This window comes from Ahaetulla prasina, chromosome 2 (genome assembly GCF_028640845.1).
Source record: "Ahaetulla prasina isolate Xishuangbanna chromosome 2, ASM2864084v1, whole genome shotgun sequence".
In the NCBI taxonomy this organism is placed as follows: Eukaryota; Metazoa; Chordata; class Lepidosauria; order Squamata; family Colubridae; genus Ahaetulla; species Ahaetulla prasina.
This window is the reverse complement of record NC_080540.1, coordinates 205695190-205714361: the sequence shown is the minus strand read 5'-3', so window position 1 is coordinate 205714361 and position 19172 is coordinate 205695190. Positions and strand designations below refer to the sequence as shown.

Here is a 19172-nt window from a genome sequence, read left to right as displayed (position 1 = left end):
AGTTACCTTATAATACTTTATATTTTAAATACTATTTTAGTCAAAGATGTGTATTAATTTTTACTCGATTTTCCTTTATGTTCTATATAATACACGATATTTATATTATACTGTGTATAAATTGTGTATTTGTGCGCACTGGAAAATATGCTCACATTTTCCATCCACAAAGGCAATTCCCACTTTACTGAATTTTACAAAAGAGTTCCAAATACAGGCAGTTCCGAACATACAACCGAAGTGGAGCCTGCCTTTACAGTCGCAAGTGGTGACAGCTGTTGAGATGGTCTTATCGTCCATCCCGTTCTCCTTGATGCAGCTGTTAAGCGGAGCACTGGGTGCCTTACAGCAGGGAGCTCCAACCTTGGCAACTTTAAGCCTGGTGGACTTCAACTCCCAGAATCCCCCAGCCAGCAAAGCTGGCTGGGGAATTCTGGGAGTTGAAGTTCACCAGGCTTAAAGTTGCCAAGATTGGAGACCCCTGCCTTAGAGTGTGGGGGAATCCCTGGGAGGCCCAGGTTCTACAGCACGGAGTGAATGCAGGGAGGCCAGGAAAAGAAACTGTAGCTACCACTCAGCCTGGCCTAGGAGCAAGCAAAAGGCATCCCGCTCAGGAAGCATAAAACACCTGGGAAACTTCCATAATGGCACCTGAAGCAGCCTCACAGTTGGGTACAAAGCAACTGCCCTGCAGGGAAACTCCGAAAGTGTGAAGCAGCCACCCCTCCCTATGAAGCCACAAACACCTGGCCCTCTGTGCCCGGTCCAGCCTGTGCCAATTGATCTTCCCCATTTTCTTTGTCCCAAAAGGATACCTGGTCTGACCCTTTAGGACAGGGATCTCCAACCTTGGCAACTTTAAGACTTATGGACTTCAGCTCCCAGAATTCCTCAAAGCTGGCTGAGGAATTCTGGAAGTTGAAGTCCACAAGTCTTAAAGTTGCCAAAGTTGGAGACCCTCTGCTTTAGAAAGTCAAAGAAAAATGCTAAAGCCAGCCACCCAGCTGCAGCACCCTAAAATGTGCCTTTTCCCATGTTCCTGAGCAGGGCTTTTGTAGAGGGTGAGGGGGAAAAAAGCTGCCTTCACTTTTCCAAGGCTCTGGAAAGAGAGTGTGGCCTCCTGAGGCTGTGCAGAGCAGCCCCAATTCCTAAAGCAAATGTTAAGCATTCCCCACCCCCTCTTCTCTGCAAACTCCTCTCTGGGCATGGGCACTAAGCCTGTTGGTATCTATAACGTTTCAGCTTGACTTTCGTGGGTTAAAATCAGCAAGTACCAATTCCTAGAGGAGACCAACTCCAGTGGGAGGAGCCATTTCCATTAAAATGGAAATAGCCGCACCCAGAGAAGAGTTTGCAGAGGGGCTTCATAGGGGAGGGGGCTGTTTCACTCTTTTGGAGTCTCGTGGGGGTTTGGATGTTTGGGGCTTTTGGCCCCACAGTGTGCGGTGGCTGCTTCATGCCTTATTGTGATAGTTCCTTAGGTGTTTAAGGGTGTAGATGTAGGGGGCAAAGGTACAATAGGCAAATGAGAGAAGTTGCAGCATCGCTGCAGCCTGTCTTAAGTGTGGATGGGCTGCTGAGGGTTGCAACGTCATAACTTAGGGCATAGGTCGCAAGTCTCTTTGTTCAGCACCATTGTTAATTTCCAATGATTGTGGAACAAATGGTCATAAGTCGAGGACTACCTGTAGCTAGAACTGCCCTTAGGAAGCAGTTTGTCACATGTAAATATTATGTACTATGAAAACTCTTTCACAGGTTTAGTTTGGTTTCATTTAACAATTCATTTGTTGGAGGACTTCTGGTGGCTCCGCTCTCTCCGAAGGACGCCCTAAGGGCGCCCGCGCTGGGTTTCTGTAAAAGCCGGCGAAATCAACGGCTGAAAGTACCTTCCCCGGTAAGGAGAAAGGAAAGAGCAGAAGAGGGAAGGGTAGAGCTCTCTCTAGAGGCCCCGTTTGGGGAACTCAAAAGGGAAAGTTCCCTGAATTCCTTCTGCAAAGCTCCAGCCCCAGTGTGTTTCTGCTTTAAGCAGACAGAGAAGAGAGCGACCACTTCTGCTTCAATTGATTGTTATGGATATTTATAAGCAGACGGAATAAAACACAGGAGATCAGTCATTTAAATTGCAAGTATTAAATCTGACTTCTATTTTTTCTTTTAAAAAAATAATAATTTTTTTTCTCTCATCTACAATCAACACAATGAAATAAAATGGCGTTTACTTGTTGAGAAAGTGAAACTGAATGGAGATTTTATCTTATTGTACTGGACTGTGGATTGTTGGATTATTTTAGTTTGTTTAAGTATTTCATAAGGGGATTTTCAGCAAGAACTTTGCCATGAAGGTTTTTTCAGAAGAATGGATTCATGACTTTATACAGGATTATACAGAAAGAATGTATTTAATTATTCAACAATACGAATTGGAAAAAAATGGAGGCGTTTTGGATGAGAGTTTGGAGGAAATTAACCAAAGTAATCAGGACTTGGAATATGGAATGGATGTAAAGAAGCCTTTTTTAAAAAGTTTGGATGAAAAGCCTGAAGTTGTGCTACAGGAGGCTGTCTCCCGAAATGGAAAAATTCACAGGGTTTATGCTTTCCAAGAGTTCTCTTTTCGGATTGAGGGAATATACGGCAGTAACTCGTGGATTCTTGGACATAAGGAACTATTAGGAAATATTGTGACTGACTTTTCAAAAGGAGTAATGAAGGAAAGACAGAGACTAATGCATCAAAAATGGCAAGAGACAAAAGTATCAATCCCTCCAAGACGGAGTGGCTGTGGATGCCGGCATCTCGCTGCAGCTGACTGTTGGAGGCGAGTTATTGGCCCCAAAGGATAGGGTGCGTAACTTAGGTGTCCTCCTGGATGAGCGGCTGTCGTTTGAAGATCATTTGACGGCCGTCTCCAGGGGGGCCTTCCACCAGGTCCGCCTGGTTCGGCAGTTGCGCCCCTTCCTTGATCGGGATGCCTTGTGCACAGTCACTCACGCACTCGTTACCTCTCGCTTGGATTATTGTAATGCTCTCTACATGGGGCTCCCCTTGAAGTGCACTCGAAGGCTTCAGTTAGTCCAGAATGCAGCTGCGCGGGTGATAGAGGGAGTGTCGCGTACCTCCCATGTAACACCTCTCCTGCGCAGACTGCACTGGCTACCTGTGGCTTTCCGGGTGCACTTTAAGGTTTTGGTTATGACCTTTAAAGCGCTCCATGGCTTAGGGCCTGGGTACTTACGGGACCGTCTGCTGTTACCATATGCCTCCCACCGACCCGTACGCTCTCACAGAGGGACTTCTCAGGTGCCGTCCGCCAAGCAGTGCCGGCTGGCGGCCCCAGGAAGGTCCTTCTCTGTGGGGGCTCCCACACTCTGGAACGAACTTCCCCCGGGTCTGCGCCAAATACCTGACCTTCGGACCTTTCGCCGCGAACTGAAGACACACCTTTTTATTCGCGCGGGGCTGGCTTAAATTTTATGGATTTTATAGTTTTTATTATGAATTTTAAATGGGGTTTTAGTATCTATATTTTTTAAATTTTTAGGCAAATTATAATAAGTTTTTTAATCTTGCATTTTATATAATACTGTCTTGTCTGCTTTTTATTTGCCTGTACACCGCCCTGAGTCCTTCGGGAGAAGGGCGGTATAAAAATTAAATAAATAATAATAATAATAATCATTTTTGAAAGAATTTTTTTTTGAAATATTAACAGAAAAAGATTTTAGCCTTTCTGAAAGACAATACGTAAGGAAGATTTGGAAGAAATGGGTTGATTATATGTTTTATAACCATCATAAAAGACTAGATATTTGGATTTATACTGGATTTTGACGAGGAAGGACTAAAGTTGAACAGATATTGTAATTTCCCTGTATTGAAATTCTATAATTTGTTGTATTGAATTTTAAATAGAATATTCTCGAAAGATCTTATGTAAGAAAGACTTGGGGGGAAAATTATATGGTTATAGAAGTTATAAGGGAGATATTCTCTGAATTGGATTGGATTTTTATGCTTTAGCTGGTTTTAAATATTTTAGGATTAATTTGTTCTACTGATCTATATATTTTATTACTGTTTATTGTTAATTTTTTGAAGGATTTTGGTTATGTAAGGAGGAAGTCAGAGCTAGAGAGGGAGAATTGGTATAATAGTTTTGGGGAAAAAATTTTTTTTAGCATATGGTTGTTTTATTTTTAACTATACCTTGTGTTTGTTCCGGGAAGCCAGAGGGGGAGGGGTTTGTGAAGGGAGAGGGGTTGGGGGGAAAGGGGGGGGGATTTTTTTTGTAAAACTTTTTGAATTAAAAAAAAAACAATTCATTTGTTGGAGACTTTTCTTCAATTTCCATCTCCTTAATTAGCAGGTCATCATAATTAATTTAAAATATACGATTATGAAAATCCAAAGACATCCCGTTATTACAACACAAACACTGCAACAAGCAACTTCAATGGGGATGCCAGCAGCAAACTGGAAATTGAAGTCACATGATGTCGTGCTTAATAAGCAGACATTTAATGACTGCAGCCAGAACTTATGTTGTAAGTTGGCATGGTCATTTACCATTTACCATCATGTTTAATGACCATCAACTGTGGACAAGTCAGTGAGGATTACCTGTATGGTTTCCCCCTTTTTGACTAAGTTTCTTTTATAATGATCTGCCAGGATATCTTCTCTGCCCAGTTTTTATAATGTTGCTTTCTTGCTGTAAGCATGTTTGCCATAACACAACATCCAAATAGCCACCACTGTTCATTTTCATATATACATACAAGCATACATATATACAAAATGCTTTTTGAATGTTTCCATCCTCAACTACATAAACTCCTGACACTGTATGTCCTGTTTTTGGTTTCAATTATACACTCCCAATACAAAGTTGTTATGAAATTAGCAGTTTACTCAAAATTGAGGAGATAACAGCAGACAAGGAATGCAAACAGAAATAGAGCCTCTGAAAGAAGCTTGCTTGAATAGGTTTTTTTTAACAGGAGCAGACAGAAGAATAGTCAAACTCCAGTCCAAAGTTCCAAGAGCCAGATCATTGTTGTCAGCCAATCCAGAAGTCAGAATTTCAGGAGTAGAATTTCACACAAACATCACACAAAAGCTGGAGATCAAACAGTTGATTCCAATGAGGGATAAAGGGTTGCCTTGTAATCAGGCTGCAGCCAGCTGGCTTTAATCAAGAGATTTACTCTCTTGCTTGACAAGGAGTCTCACTGAAGTCTATACTTTGTTTTCTGCTCTCCTCGCCAAGTATGGGGGCTTGGACCATCTGATAGTTTCAGCTAGCCAGGTAGTTTCTATTATTTGATCAGCCTCAGATGATTCTTAGCTTTGCGTCTCCTGAGGCTGACATTTCATAGATTCATAGATTCTGCTGCAGCAGCTCCTTCAAATTCAAATTCAGACCTAGCCATGATGCGGTGCACCAATTTCCACAAACATTGTACCATCAAAACAGGGGCAAATCCATGAAGCATCCCAATGCTGATGATTTCTAGGTGAGACATGATGCAACTATCAATAAATATTCTTCTGATGCCAGCATCTTACAAATAAATCAGTAGAGCTGAATCACGTCTTCCCATTCATTGATCGGCCAGATTCCATTAGGCTGGACATTGGGGGGTGAATTTTTCCAATCCCACACTTTGACAGGAACCTTCCAGTCTTTACCATAATTGGCTTCAATATAGTGGAGGGTTTCACATGGCACATGTACCTTAAGTTCTAGAAACTCAGTCCAGCACAGGGTAAATTTGGGAAAGAGATACCTGCAAAAAGGAGGAACAGATAAGACCTGTGTAGGTAAAATGCTACCAATGAGAAGTAGGTTATGTTCTTAGATTATTATGTAGCAGACTGGATATAAGCAGTATGCAAACTTAGCTTCTGCAGGTGATATATTATTATACTAAATCATTATGGAAAGTTGTTGAAGAATTTATTTTAATTCTGCTGAATTATAATGATAGATCAGAGCTATTTACAGCACCGAAATGCAATCTTCAAACTCTCCAAGTCCCAAGGAAGTAAATTCTTCTCCTTTTTAACCTTTAAGCAGACATTTTGAAGTGCATAATCATGAGAATTAGAGACATTTATGTTGTTAATAAACATAAACAGTTGAATTTCAGGACACCCATTTCTTTAACCTGCTCCTGAAAGTGTTATTAAACTAAATTTTTACAAATTGTCCAAGTATCTGCTTTGCAGACAGAATTGATTAACCACCCAGAAACAAAATTCTTCACTAATGATCAAACTTAAATCAAGATACAATCAATCACATCTTTGGCCAAAAGAAGAGGAACTAACATGGTGCCCCAGAAATTCTACCCAGTCTTCGTAAAAATGTTGTGTTGATCCAAAGAACATCCATTTTCCCCTTAAGGGGAAGGGCCTTCTCTGTGGGAGCTCCTACCCTGTGGAACGAACTTCCCCCTGGACTTCGACAACTACCTGACCTTCGGACCTTTCGCCGCAAACTTAAGACTTATCTATTCCGTCTTGCTGGACTGGCTTGAATTTTAATTTTTTAGTTGATTTTATGGGTTTTAATTTTATTAATTTTTATCGGGATTGATTGTATTTTAAAAATTGGGCCAAATTTAATAAGTTTTTTAATGTACGTTTTTAGTATTGTATTTGTCTTTACTGTTTTTATCTTGGCTGTAAACCGCCCTGAGTCCTTCGGGAGAAGGGCGGTATACAAATTAAAATATTATTATTATTATTATTATTATTATTATTATTATTATTATTATTATTATTATTATTATTATTATTATTATTATTATTATTATTATTATATCATCTCTATAAAAGAAATCAACCTTAGTACCAACAACTTTCTGGTTAAATGACTGGCCTTTTTCTTTCCCGTTTGTTCAACTTCATTTATTCAGATACCTTATTTCCCTCCGGTTTAGTTACTCAGAGAGTGGATTACAGTCATTCAAAAAATATTCCCTATTCTAACACAGTAAAATTGAACTAGCAACACACCTACAGATATAACAAAGAACAAACAACTAAGCAACAAACACAGGTTGATAGTTGAACAAGGACATTAGTCCTAGATAAGACTGATGATAATTTGAAATGTCCAAAGTAATACAGAAAAATGTTAAGCTGTATTTAAAAAAAAAAACAATTCAGAAGCAGATGAATTTTCCTAGGCAGAGGGGAAGAATTCCTAACAAGCACTCATTGCTATTCACCATTCCTCTTGATTCCAGAAAGTGGGATAGTGGGGCCTCTGAGCATTCCAAAACACTAAGGTAGGAAACAATAAATCTCCAAATCCAAAGCCAGTTGGAATTTTGCAGAGATAAATGCCAACATTTGAATTGAATTCAGAAATGGAAGTTTAACATGTTGTAGGAGGTTCTGCAAAGTACCTGCAGGAGACACTGTGAAGAAGCTAAATATTTGCAAAGGCGGGCTGATAAAGGTGAGTCAACTTTATCTGGTTGAAATGTTTTTGAATATTGATAGCTCGGGTTGGTTATTAGGCTGTTGGTTTGAGCTAGAGCTTGGCAATTTGATTGCAAACGTTTCGTCACCATTCAAAGAGACATTGTCAGTGCGTTTTGAGTTAAAATAGGAGTTTAAAGGGACCTTGGAGGTCTTCTAGTCCAACCTTTTGCTTAGGTGTGAAACTCTACAAATTTCAAATGGTTATCCAATCTCTTCTTAAAAACTTCCAGTGTTGGAGCATTTACAACTTCTGGAGGCAAGTTGTTCTACTGATTAATTGTTCTAACTGTCAGGAAATTTCTCCTTAGTTCTAAGTTGCTTCTCTCCTTGATCAGTTTCCACCCATTGCTTCTTGTTCTACCCTCAGATGCTTTGGAGAATAGCTTGACTCCCTCTTCTTTGTGGCAGCCCCTGAAATACTGGAACACTGCTATCATGTCTCCTCTAGTCCTTCTTTTCATCAAACTAGACATACCCAGTTCCTGCAGTTGACTCAAAACAACTCAAACACACTGACGATGTCTTCTCGAATGGTAATGAAATGTTGCAAACAAATTGCCAAGCTCGGAGCTCAAGCCAACAGTTCAACTTTATCTTTCAAAGAATTTTTTTGTCCATTACTGATCTTGCCTGTAAGAAACTTCCTGATTTTTATTTTTATTTTAGTAACCAGGTTACTGTTCTCCAAAAACCTTAAAACCCATTAGAGTGAAAGCAATTATTTATGTTGGGTAGTAAGATATGAAAACAGATAGTTGTTTAGTAAGATTTCCCCTCCATAAAACACCAACTCTGAGTCATACTTAAATTTCTTGCCCGACTTGGCCTGGGTTCCTCCATTCCACATGTGGTCATCCTCTTCATAGAAGAAAAAAATATCAAGCTTCACTTCGTCTTCTCCTCCCTGGAAGGAGAGCTCTAAACTATCTTCAACCTATAAAGAAAGAGAGGTGGGAGGGGAGAAGTCAAGACACAGATAATAAAACAAAATTAACGCTCGATTCCCTTCCAACCCTGTAATTCTTAACTCTGAAATTTGAATATTTCCTGGCAGTATTTTGAAGATGAAAATGTCTTAAGAATTAATTAAAAAATGTTGAGGGAAGCGGCTATGAGACTTTGAACTCCCCATGAAATTTTGTCAGGAAGGGGAATCACTCAAGAGTGCCAAGATTATTAATTTTATGCCCAGCCTGTTAATGTGTATAACAGCATCACAGAAATATAACAAGTCTTCAGCAGTTTTTTATTTATTTATTTCTTTTCTAAATAAGCTGAACTAGAAGTTAAAGAGCAGAAAGTCTTAAATTTCTCACTGCTCGGGTGCTATTAAAACTAACAGGGCTAAAAAGTCAAGGAGTACAATAATTATGATAATAATAGAAGAGAAAGATGTGCAAGTTAGCTCTAGTCTATCTGCAAGATAACACATTTTAATATTTACAAAGTGCTGAGCGTTGCACCATTTGCCCCACTGGGGAAAGAAGAAAAGAACAAATCTCTATGTTTTCAGAAAACATTGCTTCTGGGAGAATAACAGCTGGTGGGGAAAAAAATAATTTGCAAGAAAACTAATGCAGGGCCTCTGTCTCACCGGGAGCGTGTTTTGATTTAGGAAGTTGTAGCTACTTTTATGTTGAATTGCAGCACACAATCCTTGCACAGTTTTCTGTGCTCGTTCATTTATCCTCATAATAATCCTGTGATGTAGGTCAAGTCAAGATCCCGATTGCTGCTCCTAACTAAGCAGCCAGCTTCAGAGATGAGAAAGGGTCCAAAACCAGGTCCCCCCACTCCCCAGCATCCCACCCCATGCAGTCTTCTAGTCAGGAGTGGGCTTCAAAAATTTTAGCAAGGGGTTCTCTGCACGGTCGCTAGGTGGGCGTGGCCTAGTTGGCCTCCTGCAACACGGTGGGAGAGAGGGGCGTTTTTTTCCTTGAGTTTCTGGGAGGGTGAAAACAGCCTCACCAGACTCCGGAGGTCCTCTGGAGGCTGGAAACAGGCCTGAACCTCCCTGAACTTCCAGTAGGCCTGTTTTTCGCCCTCCCCGAGCCTCTGCACACGCCCTGCACTTACCTGCATCCAAAACGGGCCGCATTGGGACTCCTGGGAGGGGCGGGGCCAGCTAGGAATGGGATTTGAGGGTTCTCTGAACTGCACAGAATTTTAGCTAGAGGTTCTCCCGAACCCCCAGCAACCTACCCCTGCTTTTAGCATAATGTTTTTCAAACTAGGCAATTTTAAGATGTGTGAACTTCAACTCCCAGAATAACCTGGTCGGCATGCTGGCTGGGAAATTCTGGGAGTTATAATTCACACATCTTAAAAGTTGCCAAGTTTACAAAACACAATTCTAGTATAATCTAATTATTCCTTTAATATTTCAGACAATTCTGAGAAAAGAATTGGCAAGAAAGAAAAAGTATGAGTCAAACATATTCCTGTATTCACCAACCTTGCCAAATTTGTGCTTTAGCGGTAACCCGGCCTTCTGAAATGCTGGAATAATATCCGGTTTGTATTCTTGAATAAAAATCCCCAGGTCCAGGTCTTTACTGTAAGGAATAATGTTGCACTGTCTGTACCAACCTAAACATACAACAGATCCATGAGAAATTTAACACACAATCATGCAGCCCCAACACTGATGAAAAAGAGGACAGTTATTAATTAAGGCACAAAAATTATATCCAAAGGTTTTCCATTCTAAGCAAAGAGGGAGAATTCAGTTTCTCCTTTAACAATTGCTGCATTTATGTGGTTGAGAAGATTTCATCCTCTTGAAATTGTCCTTCTATTTCTATGAAAGAAATAGAAGGACAATTTTACTTGCCCAACCTGTTTATTCCTCAAGGCTGCTTGGTAAATATTTAAATTTAAGAGTAAACTTCCATTTCCACAAATGAAAATGGTTGGTTTCTTTCTTCTAAGATAGAGGTCCTGTGATATATATATTTGGAGATATTAGGTTTTTTTATAATTAATGAGAGAAATTATACCCAAAATCTGTAAGTTTCAACACAATTTGAAAAATTCAGCAAGAACTATTTCTGGTAAACCAGGTGCAACCTCTCTTCCATGACAAAAAGTTTCCAAGCTAAGGGGCCTAATTTTTACAGGTAACTTTATTTGCAAAAAATATGTGAATGTAATAGAAAAACAACATTAATGAAGAGTAAAAATATATAGTGGTGCTCAGGAGTAAACCCAGACAAGCAATCAGCAAAAGTCTCTCAGCTGGCCATCTAAACTCCCATTCCATGTGATGGTAAAATTACAATAACTTTGTAAGTAATTCTTTCCTCATATTTTCAGTTTTCTAAAATTTTTGGACAGCATTGTGTTGAAGACACTGCAGTCCTGAATTCCATAACTGAGCAATGCCTGTGTGAATTACCTCAACTGAATGACATCCCTCTCCTGGGAATATTAATGGATTAATACATTTTTTTCAGTATCTCTTTGCTTTTAGAAAGATACACAGAGAGTAACAGGGGCCTTCTTGCATCTCACTTTCCTGCAAATGCCAATACAATTGGCATTTACAATGTGGGTTATTTATTTCATTTAGCTTAGATCAGGGGTGTCAAACTTGTAGGCCGCAGGCTGGATGCATCAAGTGCTGGCCACACCCACCCCCGGTTTAGTGAAGGGGGGGAAAGTCATGATACGTCACGTGACAACAATGTGATACCACGAGTTTGACACCCCTGGCTTAGATGAATCCCACATTAATGCTTTATTTAGGGTCCTTGAGTGGCTCAGGCTGTAAGATAGCCTGTTATTAAAACACAGCTGCCTGCAATTACTGCAGGTTCTAGTCCCACCAGGCCCAAGGTTGACTCAGCTTTCCATCCTTTAGGTAAAATGAGGACCCAGATTGTTGGGGGGGCAATAAGTTGACTTTGTAAATATACAAATAGAATGAGACTATTGCCTTACACACTGTAAGCCGCCCTGAGTCTTCGGAGAAGGGCGGGATATAAATGTAAACAAAAAAATAAAAAAAAAAAATTTTTAAAAATATTTTCCTACGGTACTTCCACCTACAAAACCGGTAAATCCTTCCTAGTGTTTTTTTCTAATTTAAAAAAAAAACACCAGAATGTTTTAAACTTAATTAATTATGTAAACCTATTATTGTTCATATTTCAGTACTATCTCTTGCTCTATAGAGAAAGACCTGCATATATTTACCTGGGAGAAGGTTTCACTGAACTTCTTTTGAGCAGAAAACTATGGAGTTTAATCTATGACTTACCAACTATTCTGATGTAGGATATTTTTCTTACAAATATTTAAATGACCTTGCAGCTTCCTCTATCTTCACCATTTCACTGATATGTTTCTGCTTTTTCAAGGTCACCCCCAAGAATTAGGCACTGTACAGCAAATCAAGTTAGAACACAGGGCCTATCCCCTGGTTTATTCCATATGCAGAACAAAATGATCCATAAAGTAAAAGGGTTGAGAGATGAGACTGAGAAGGCTAGTGAAGGCAAAAGTTTTAACTGGATATTTAAATAGGTATATAAGATTTGATCAAAGTCACATCATATAGTCTGTAATAATATATCTATAACAAAACCTACCTATTTATCTCCTGAAACAAATATTCTAAAAGAGTTTGGAAATCAAAGCTCTGCCAATACTTCATACCTGATGGTGAAAAGATACTCCTGACTGGGCACAGGTGGATATGCCAAACTCTTCTTGAATTGGGTTCAGACTAAAGCTCCCTGATCCCACCAAAAGATATGTTTGAATTAAGGAGGCATCTGTAGCATGGCCAGACTTATCCCAGAACACCTTGGATCTCCTCTTGAATCTCTTTAACTTAAACACACGATTTCCTGGAATTACACAGCTTCCATGCAAGCAAGGAAATATGCAGCTTCTTTAAGGAAATGCAGGCAGATATGGTATGCATCCCCACACTGCTCCAAAGCAGGGGTCTCCAACCTTGGTCCCTTTAAGACTTGTGGACTTCAACTCCCAGAGTCCCTCAGCCAGCAAAGCTGGCTGAGGAACTCTGGGAGTTGAAGTCCACAAGTCTTAAAGGGACCAAGGTTGGAGACCCCTGCTCCAAAGCATCTTTTTGCCTCTGGGGATGTAATACTGAATACTCTTACTTATATTTATGTAAGAACGTAATTACATGAACCAATTAGATATAGACCAAGCGTGCTGTATTATAACTACCAGTTCTCCTAATCAACACAGCTATTTAATTCATTTAAAGAGTGCGAGGTAAAGAAACTGCCTTAATGCAATGTTTAACTCATGCAATAACAGTTGGAATTTGAGGTCAAGAATAATGCTTATAAAATCTCCCTGCCCAAGTATCAGTGGGGTAGGAGATTGAGGAAGGACTCTCTTGCACATATGCTGCTGGGATCATAGTCTAAGACAGGGCTTTTAAACTCGCGGCCTGCGGGCCAGATGCATCACGCGCTGGCCATACCCACGCCCAGTTTAGCGAAGGGGGAAAAAAATCACGATACATCAGGTGCCACCGCCGTGACAACACGAGTTTGACACCCCTGGTCTAAGACAAGCTAATTCGCATTCACATGAATTTTGTGGTTCCATGCATTGGATCAGTGTGGTCTTCATACATGGTGTATTTCTGCCATGTACCTAGTTTGGTCATCTTGTCCCTCAGGCTCAACTGCCAGCATTGCAGAGAACACTTCTGGCTTCCAACCCAAATGCAAGCGACTTACCTAGACAAGTCCCGCTACTCAGCCAGAATGGTACTCCTAAAGCGTTCAGTGTCAGAGCAGCAAGATGCAGCAATGCCTTGGCTTTTTTCCTAAATTCCACTGCCTCAGGGGATGTATCATCAGGGTACAGCTAGAAAAGAAAGAAAAAGGAGGGGAAGAAGGGGAAAAAAAGGAGGAATGACACTGTAAATTCTTTGTATATTGTAAGTCAAATGAAGGCATTTATCTAATCTTTATCTTAGCTTCCATGATCATTTTTTATTTTTCCCTACCATTATTTTAGAATTCTTCCAGGAGAAATAAGTAACTGTTACAAGTAAAGTGGTTGCTAAATGGGAAATCACTTGAGTTCCAATGTCTTCAAGCTGGAAAAAGACAACACTTGGCATTTCACCCCTTCCCTTTGGTTTGTCTGGTAATTGCTCCTTAGGAAGCAGTGGCTGCTTACACATCAAAAACAATGAGATTGTACCACACAGGGCTGCATAAACTGCTTACTCTCTTGAAATCCCTTCCTTTTCAATCTCTCCAATCTGCAATTTTGTAATGGAAAAAAAAAATCACTAGTGAGGCAAAGAACAATGCATGACCATAATGGCAATCACATGACTGAGGGAGACTACAAAGGCCATAAATGTGGTAACATGGTCGTAAAATTATTTGTTTAGCATCGCTGTAACTTCAGATGGTTGCTGAATGAGTGGTCGGTAAGCGAGGACTACCTGCAACGAATTTGTATTTAAATGAAGGTCCTTATTACTTGTTCTCTTGGAAAGTGGAAGGAAGGAGCCATAGGGTTAGGCAAGGGCCCAATTCAAACTGATAAGGATAACCACAGGGAGAAGCTGACAAAAAATTTAAAAATCAAGCTTATGGAGCCCTATGTAACAAAATCTGATACAATACGATATCTTTGGAATGAAATTGATTCTCTGCTTGTGCTGAAGAGCATTGGCAAGTTGAAAAATAGTCATTTGGACACTGACATGGGTGGTCTCTGAGATATAGACAGACAGACAGACCCAAAGTCCATCAAAAAACCACCACTGCAATCAATCCAATTTTCTTCTTCACTAAATAATGCACTTTGCATTCCCTTCTGCACTTGTAATAAGACAGCTACAAACGATTACTTATACCTTAATAAAGCACAACACAAACTTTAACCCACATTTTCTTTTGTTTTTAACACTGTTCTTTTCTATCTTCTATCTTCCTGCTGTGCTCAAATGGTAGGAAAGTATTTCTTGCAATCAAAGAAACGGATTCTTTCATTGGTAGGCCTTCTAGATTCATTCTTTGGCGCCATCAAGTGTCAAAGCCACAGAGCAAATCTTAGTAGGTAGTCACTAAATAGGATTAAGCAGGGAAATGTGGCTGGCTGTTAGGCTGAAAAACTGAAACACTAATTGCCTAAAGAGGGAAAAGATTAATTGGGTTAGGATTTCAACAATACTACGGCCAATATTTTTTTTAAAAGCAATGCATCTCAGAGCACCCAAAGGAACTGTGGGTTTGAAGAGTGGCTTTCCAAACCTGGGAAAAATTGCTTTTTGAAAGAGATGAAACAACTTTCAAGTAATTCACTAGGTCCTAGACTATGTAGTAAGAGAGCCAGTTGATGCAGTGATTAAGGCATCAAGCTAGAACCGAGAAGATTATGAGCTCTAGTACATACCACCTTAGGCACAAAGCCAGCTGGGTGACTTTGGGCCCATCACTCTTTCTGAGTCCTGGGAAGGAGGCAAAGGTAAACCAGAGATTAATTGCAAAATTATGATTCTCTGAGTTCCAAACTTGGCCTCATGACTGAGACCAAGATCTCTGCCACTTTGCAGTGAAGAGCTAAGTGCAATATCAGTAGGTTTACCAAGGTATTTGGTCACTGTATTTATAAGTTGATCAAGTCCACTTAGTATCATTGATTTGCTACAAATGAAAGATGTATCCACTTACACTTTTTAAATAATCTCTCCATTTTGAACACTTAACAAGAATTAGCAAGCATTGCTATTTCAATGCTGGGGTGTGGAGGAGAAAGCTGACAATAGTGGAAACATTGCACATTTTAGAGGCAGTGATGACATGGATATAATGTCATTTTTATTAAATCAATTAATTCAAACAAGGAATGTTACTAACCTGGAAGAACGACCGAGCTTCTTTGTACCGACATTCAACAAATCGAGAGTGAGACCTTTCTTTGAGGAACTTGGATGGCTCTTTTGGGACCTGGACTATTAATCCATCAATGGAAAGAGTCAGTAATTCCATCCTGTTACAAGAAGGGGAAAGTGATGTTATCCTGACCAGGAGAATGTAACAGAAACAAAACATCTCCTTTTGAATTTGCATTAAGACAGGAAGCTAACAAATGCACAATTGCTATTCCTTCTGACACACAATCACAACTTGCATGTTCACCAAAATGTTTTGTCCATCTTAATCTGCTATTCTCACTCCATCCAATTCATTTGATGTACACCTAAAACAGAATCACAACAATTGGGTGACAGAGCTGCCAATCAACAGAAGGCAACATCGGGTACCACCTCCTCCTAGGTTCTATTGCAACAGGAAAAGGTAACTAGAGAAATTCATGGTGTGAAGACAGAAGGACAGATTTGAGGGATGCTTGGAATCTAAGTTTGGAATCTCTCATTGTGTCATAGACACAAGCCCGGGAATGATTTTAGGGGCAGCATAGGCTATGCACAGGATATAAATAATTTTTAGAAATAAATGAACTTTTTTCAAAACCTATTTTTGGTGATTTAATAAAAGTCAATGTGTTCCTTATTCCTATATTAACCAGCTATCTGTACTATCCTCTATCTGCCCCGTATTCTCCCTGCTTGAGATTTAAAAGAATTTCTGTACTCTAAAAAGATTTTAGTGGTGGCAGGAAAAGGATAATCACGGAAAAGACCTCCAAAACACGGAAGGAGAGCAGGGTGGTTTAACAATTTATTTGAAGGCTTTCTTGAATGGAGTCTGGAAAGATGAGAAGGCAGCATATGTAATTGGAAGGAATATAAAATAATAAGCTTTCCAGCTCATCAACTGAACCTTCTGACACATTTAATATGAATGTGAGACAACAATGCTAGCACACTGCAAAGCAACTGTGAACGTATTCCACAATCACAATGCTGTTAATAAATTTAATTGCTTTAATTAAGTGAATCAGATACTTTCGCATTTTAGAAGCAGCTCATCCAAAGTAAAAGAAGAGAGATGCCCTACTTTCTTACAAGAGCACATATCTTGTCACTGGGGAATCGTGCATTTTTTTCCCCCATCTAGAATGTATTGTGTCATTTTTCCTGCTTGCTTCGCATCCTCCATATTCAGAAATGGGCCTTCCTTTGTTCAGAGGTTACCATAGTTTAAAGCCACTGACATGGGATTTCTCTGAGGGTGCTGTTCTTTTGTCTGCCCTGAAACTGCTGCCAAATAACATTGTCAGGGAATTCTCATCTCTGCCATCATATAAGGAAGAGAGAAGGAGGAGGAATCTAATGGCCTCATTACCGGCATTAAGCAAAAGTACAAGTTCACTGTCCTGACACAGTTTTCATCACTTTCATATTCCGAGATGTCTGAGCTTTTTGGAAGCAAGTACTGTACAACAGCTGTGTTTTGAAAGAGGCACCTTATCATTATATACAACAGCAATAGCACTTGGATTTATATAACACTTCACAGTGCTTTACAGCCCTCTCTAAGTGGTTTACAGAATCAACCTATTGTCCCCAACAATCTGGGTCCACATTTTACCTCAGAAGGATGGAAGGCTGAGTCAATCTTGAGCCTGGTGAGATTTGAACTGCCAAATTGCAGGCAGACGGCAGTCAGCAGAAATGGCTTGCAGTACTGCATTCTAACCACTGTGCCACCGTGGCTCCAGTAACAATAACAACAAAAATACTACCCTGCTGTTTCTTACTTGTTATAGGCTCCAGAATAGCGTCCAAAGTGTAGCTTCTGGAAAGGCACAAACGTCCTGTCCATGTGTAGCTTCAGACGTAGCGGCCCATGCCAGAGATAGTTGCCACTCCTCTCATAGAAGACTACTAGGTGGATGGCATGAGTTGCCTGTTTGAAGATAAAGTGCAGGGGAACTTCTGTTCCAGAGAGATCCTCCATTCCTTCTAAACGTGGATCTTTACTCTGAAGTTTCAGCCACTGGAATCCCATTCTCTCAGCAGCCTGAAACAAGCCCACCTGAAACCAACATAAAGTTTTTGTTCCGATCACCTTCATCAAGACATGTTTCACCAAACAGTTCCTTTTAGGTTGAAGTGAAAGCAAAACATGGCAGAAGAGAACCATCTCATAGTTCAATTTCACCATCCTTTTCAAAGAAGCTATTCTAGAGCAAACTATTTTTTTCAGTTAAATCAAACCTCTCTAGATAAAGTCAATAAACCACTCTGGCAGAAATGAACCTCTGTAACGGTGAAAGCAAAGATGGGTCATCTCTAAATGCTAACATCAAGAATGCTGCTTCTACTTCAGCACCATGTGATGGATTACTGCACTCTTACCCTATTTTTCGGACTATAAGACGCACCAAGATTTCGAAGAGGTAAACAAGAAAAAAAAAGTTTTTGTCCTCCCCGGCCCTCAGGAGCACTCTGTGCATCTTGTTTTTGCAAAAACTGGGCCTGCAGAGGGTTTGGGAGGCTTGCAGAGTGCTCCTGGGGGCTGGGGAGAGCAAAAATGCCCCAATTTTTGTGAAAAACGGGCCCATTTTTGGCCTCCCTAACCCCCCACACGTCACATTTTTGCCCTCCCCAGCCCCCAGGAGCACTCTGCAGGCCTCCCAAACCCTCTGCAGGCCCCATTTTTGCGAATAAACGGCCTGTTTTTGCCGAAAACGGAATGTGCAGGGCAGGATTTCGGGAGGTGAAAAATGGCTGTATTTGGTGTATAAGACGCACCAACATTTCCACCCTCTTTTGGTGGGGGGGGGGAGAGAAGTGTGTCTTATATTCCAAAAACTAAGGTAATTTTCTCAAAAGTTTCTCAGGAAATCCATCACCACAGATAATTAATTTCCACGGAATGGAGGCCACATTTGGTCACCCTGGTGCAGAGAGAGCCCTCCTAGTTTTTTTAGATTTCTCAGTGGCACTCACTTTCTTTGATCACAATACTCTTTTGGTCTGCCTGCTTTTTAAATAGCAATTCAAAGTGGTGTCGTGGAAGGAGGAGAGGTCAAACCCTGGAACATTTCAGTGGGCACTCCGTTTTATTTAACATTTACATGAAACCAATAAGAGAGATCATCCAGCAGTTTAGCTCTTCCTTTTCTACCTCTTCTCTACCATATAGGAAATGCAGTGGAAGGCTGGACTCGGTGCTTGAAATAACCACTGATATTCTGCTTATTTCTTTTGATGGGGCTATGTTTCTCCCGAAAGAACTGCTACAGGTAATCCCAGACTTACAACCACAATTGAGTCCAAAATTTATGTTGCTAAGTGAGACAGTTCTTAGGTGAGTTTTGCCCCATTTTACGACCTTCCTTGCCACAGCTGTTAAGTGAATCACTGCAGTTATTAAGTTAGTAACACGATTGTTAAGTAGATCTGGCTTCCCCATTAAATTTGCTTGGCGGAAGGTTGCAAAAGGGGATCACATGACCCCAGGTCACTGCAACAATCATAAATGCGAGTCAGTTCCCAATCGTCTTAATTTGGATCACATAACCATAGGGATGCTGGAAGGGTCGTAAGTGTGAAAAAATGCTCGTAAGTCACTTTTTTCAGTGCTGCTGTAACTTTGAACAGTCTCTAAACAAATGGTTGTAAGTCAAGGACTACCTGTATACAGTCTAATAAGTTTCTTAGTTAGAGTTAAGAGGCATCTGCTGGAACAGAGTCTACAATCTACAGCCAGCTTTGGTGAGCCTGCCAGTAGTGTCTCTGAATCAGAAGA

General features: G+C 40.3%; 1 protein-coding gene across 2 annotated transcripts in view; it reads right to left on the bottom strand.

Annotated features, from left to right (window-relative positions):
• FKTN (fukutin) overlaps positions 1–19172 on the bottom strand; it is a 60729-nt gene that overhangs the window by 36922 nt on the left and 4635 nt on the right. Inside the window, exons 5-10 of one of the 2 annotated variants that reach the window (XM_058170607.1) lie at positions 17176–17453; positions 15369–15501; positions 13227–13356; positions 9956–10089; positions 8304–8434; positions 4270–5792 (exon numbers count right to left, since the gene is read on the bottom strand). In XM_058170607.1, the coding sequence (XP_058026590.1) occupies positions 5579–5792; positions 8304–8434; positions 9956–10089; positions 13227–13356; positions 15369–15501; positions 17176–17453 (1020 nt within the window). In that variant the 3' untranslated portion in view covers positions 4270–5578. Of the gene's footprint in view, positions 1–4269; positions 5793–8303; positions 8435–9955; positions 10090–13226; positions 13357–15368; positions 15502–17175; positions 17454–19172 lie in introns of those variants that run through there. The other variant, XR_009153607.1, reaches the window with a different exon arrangement.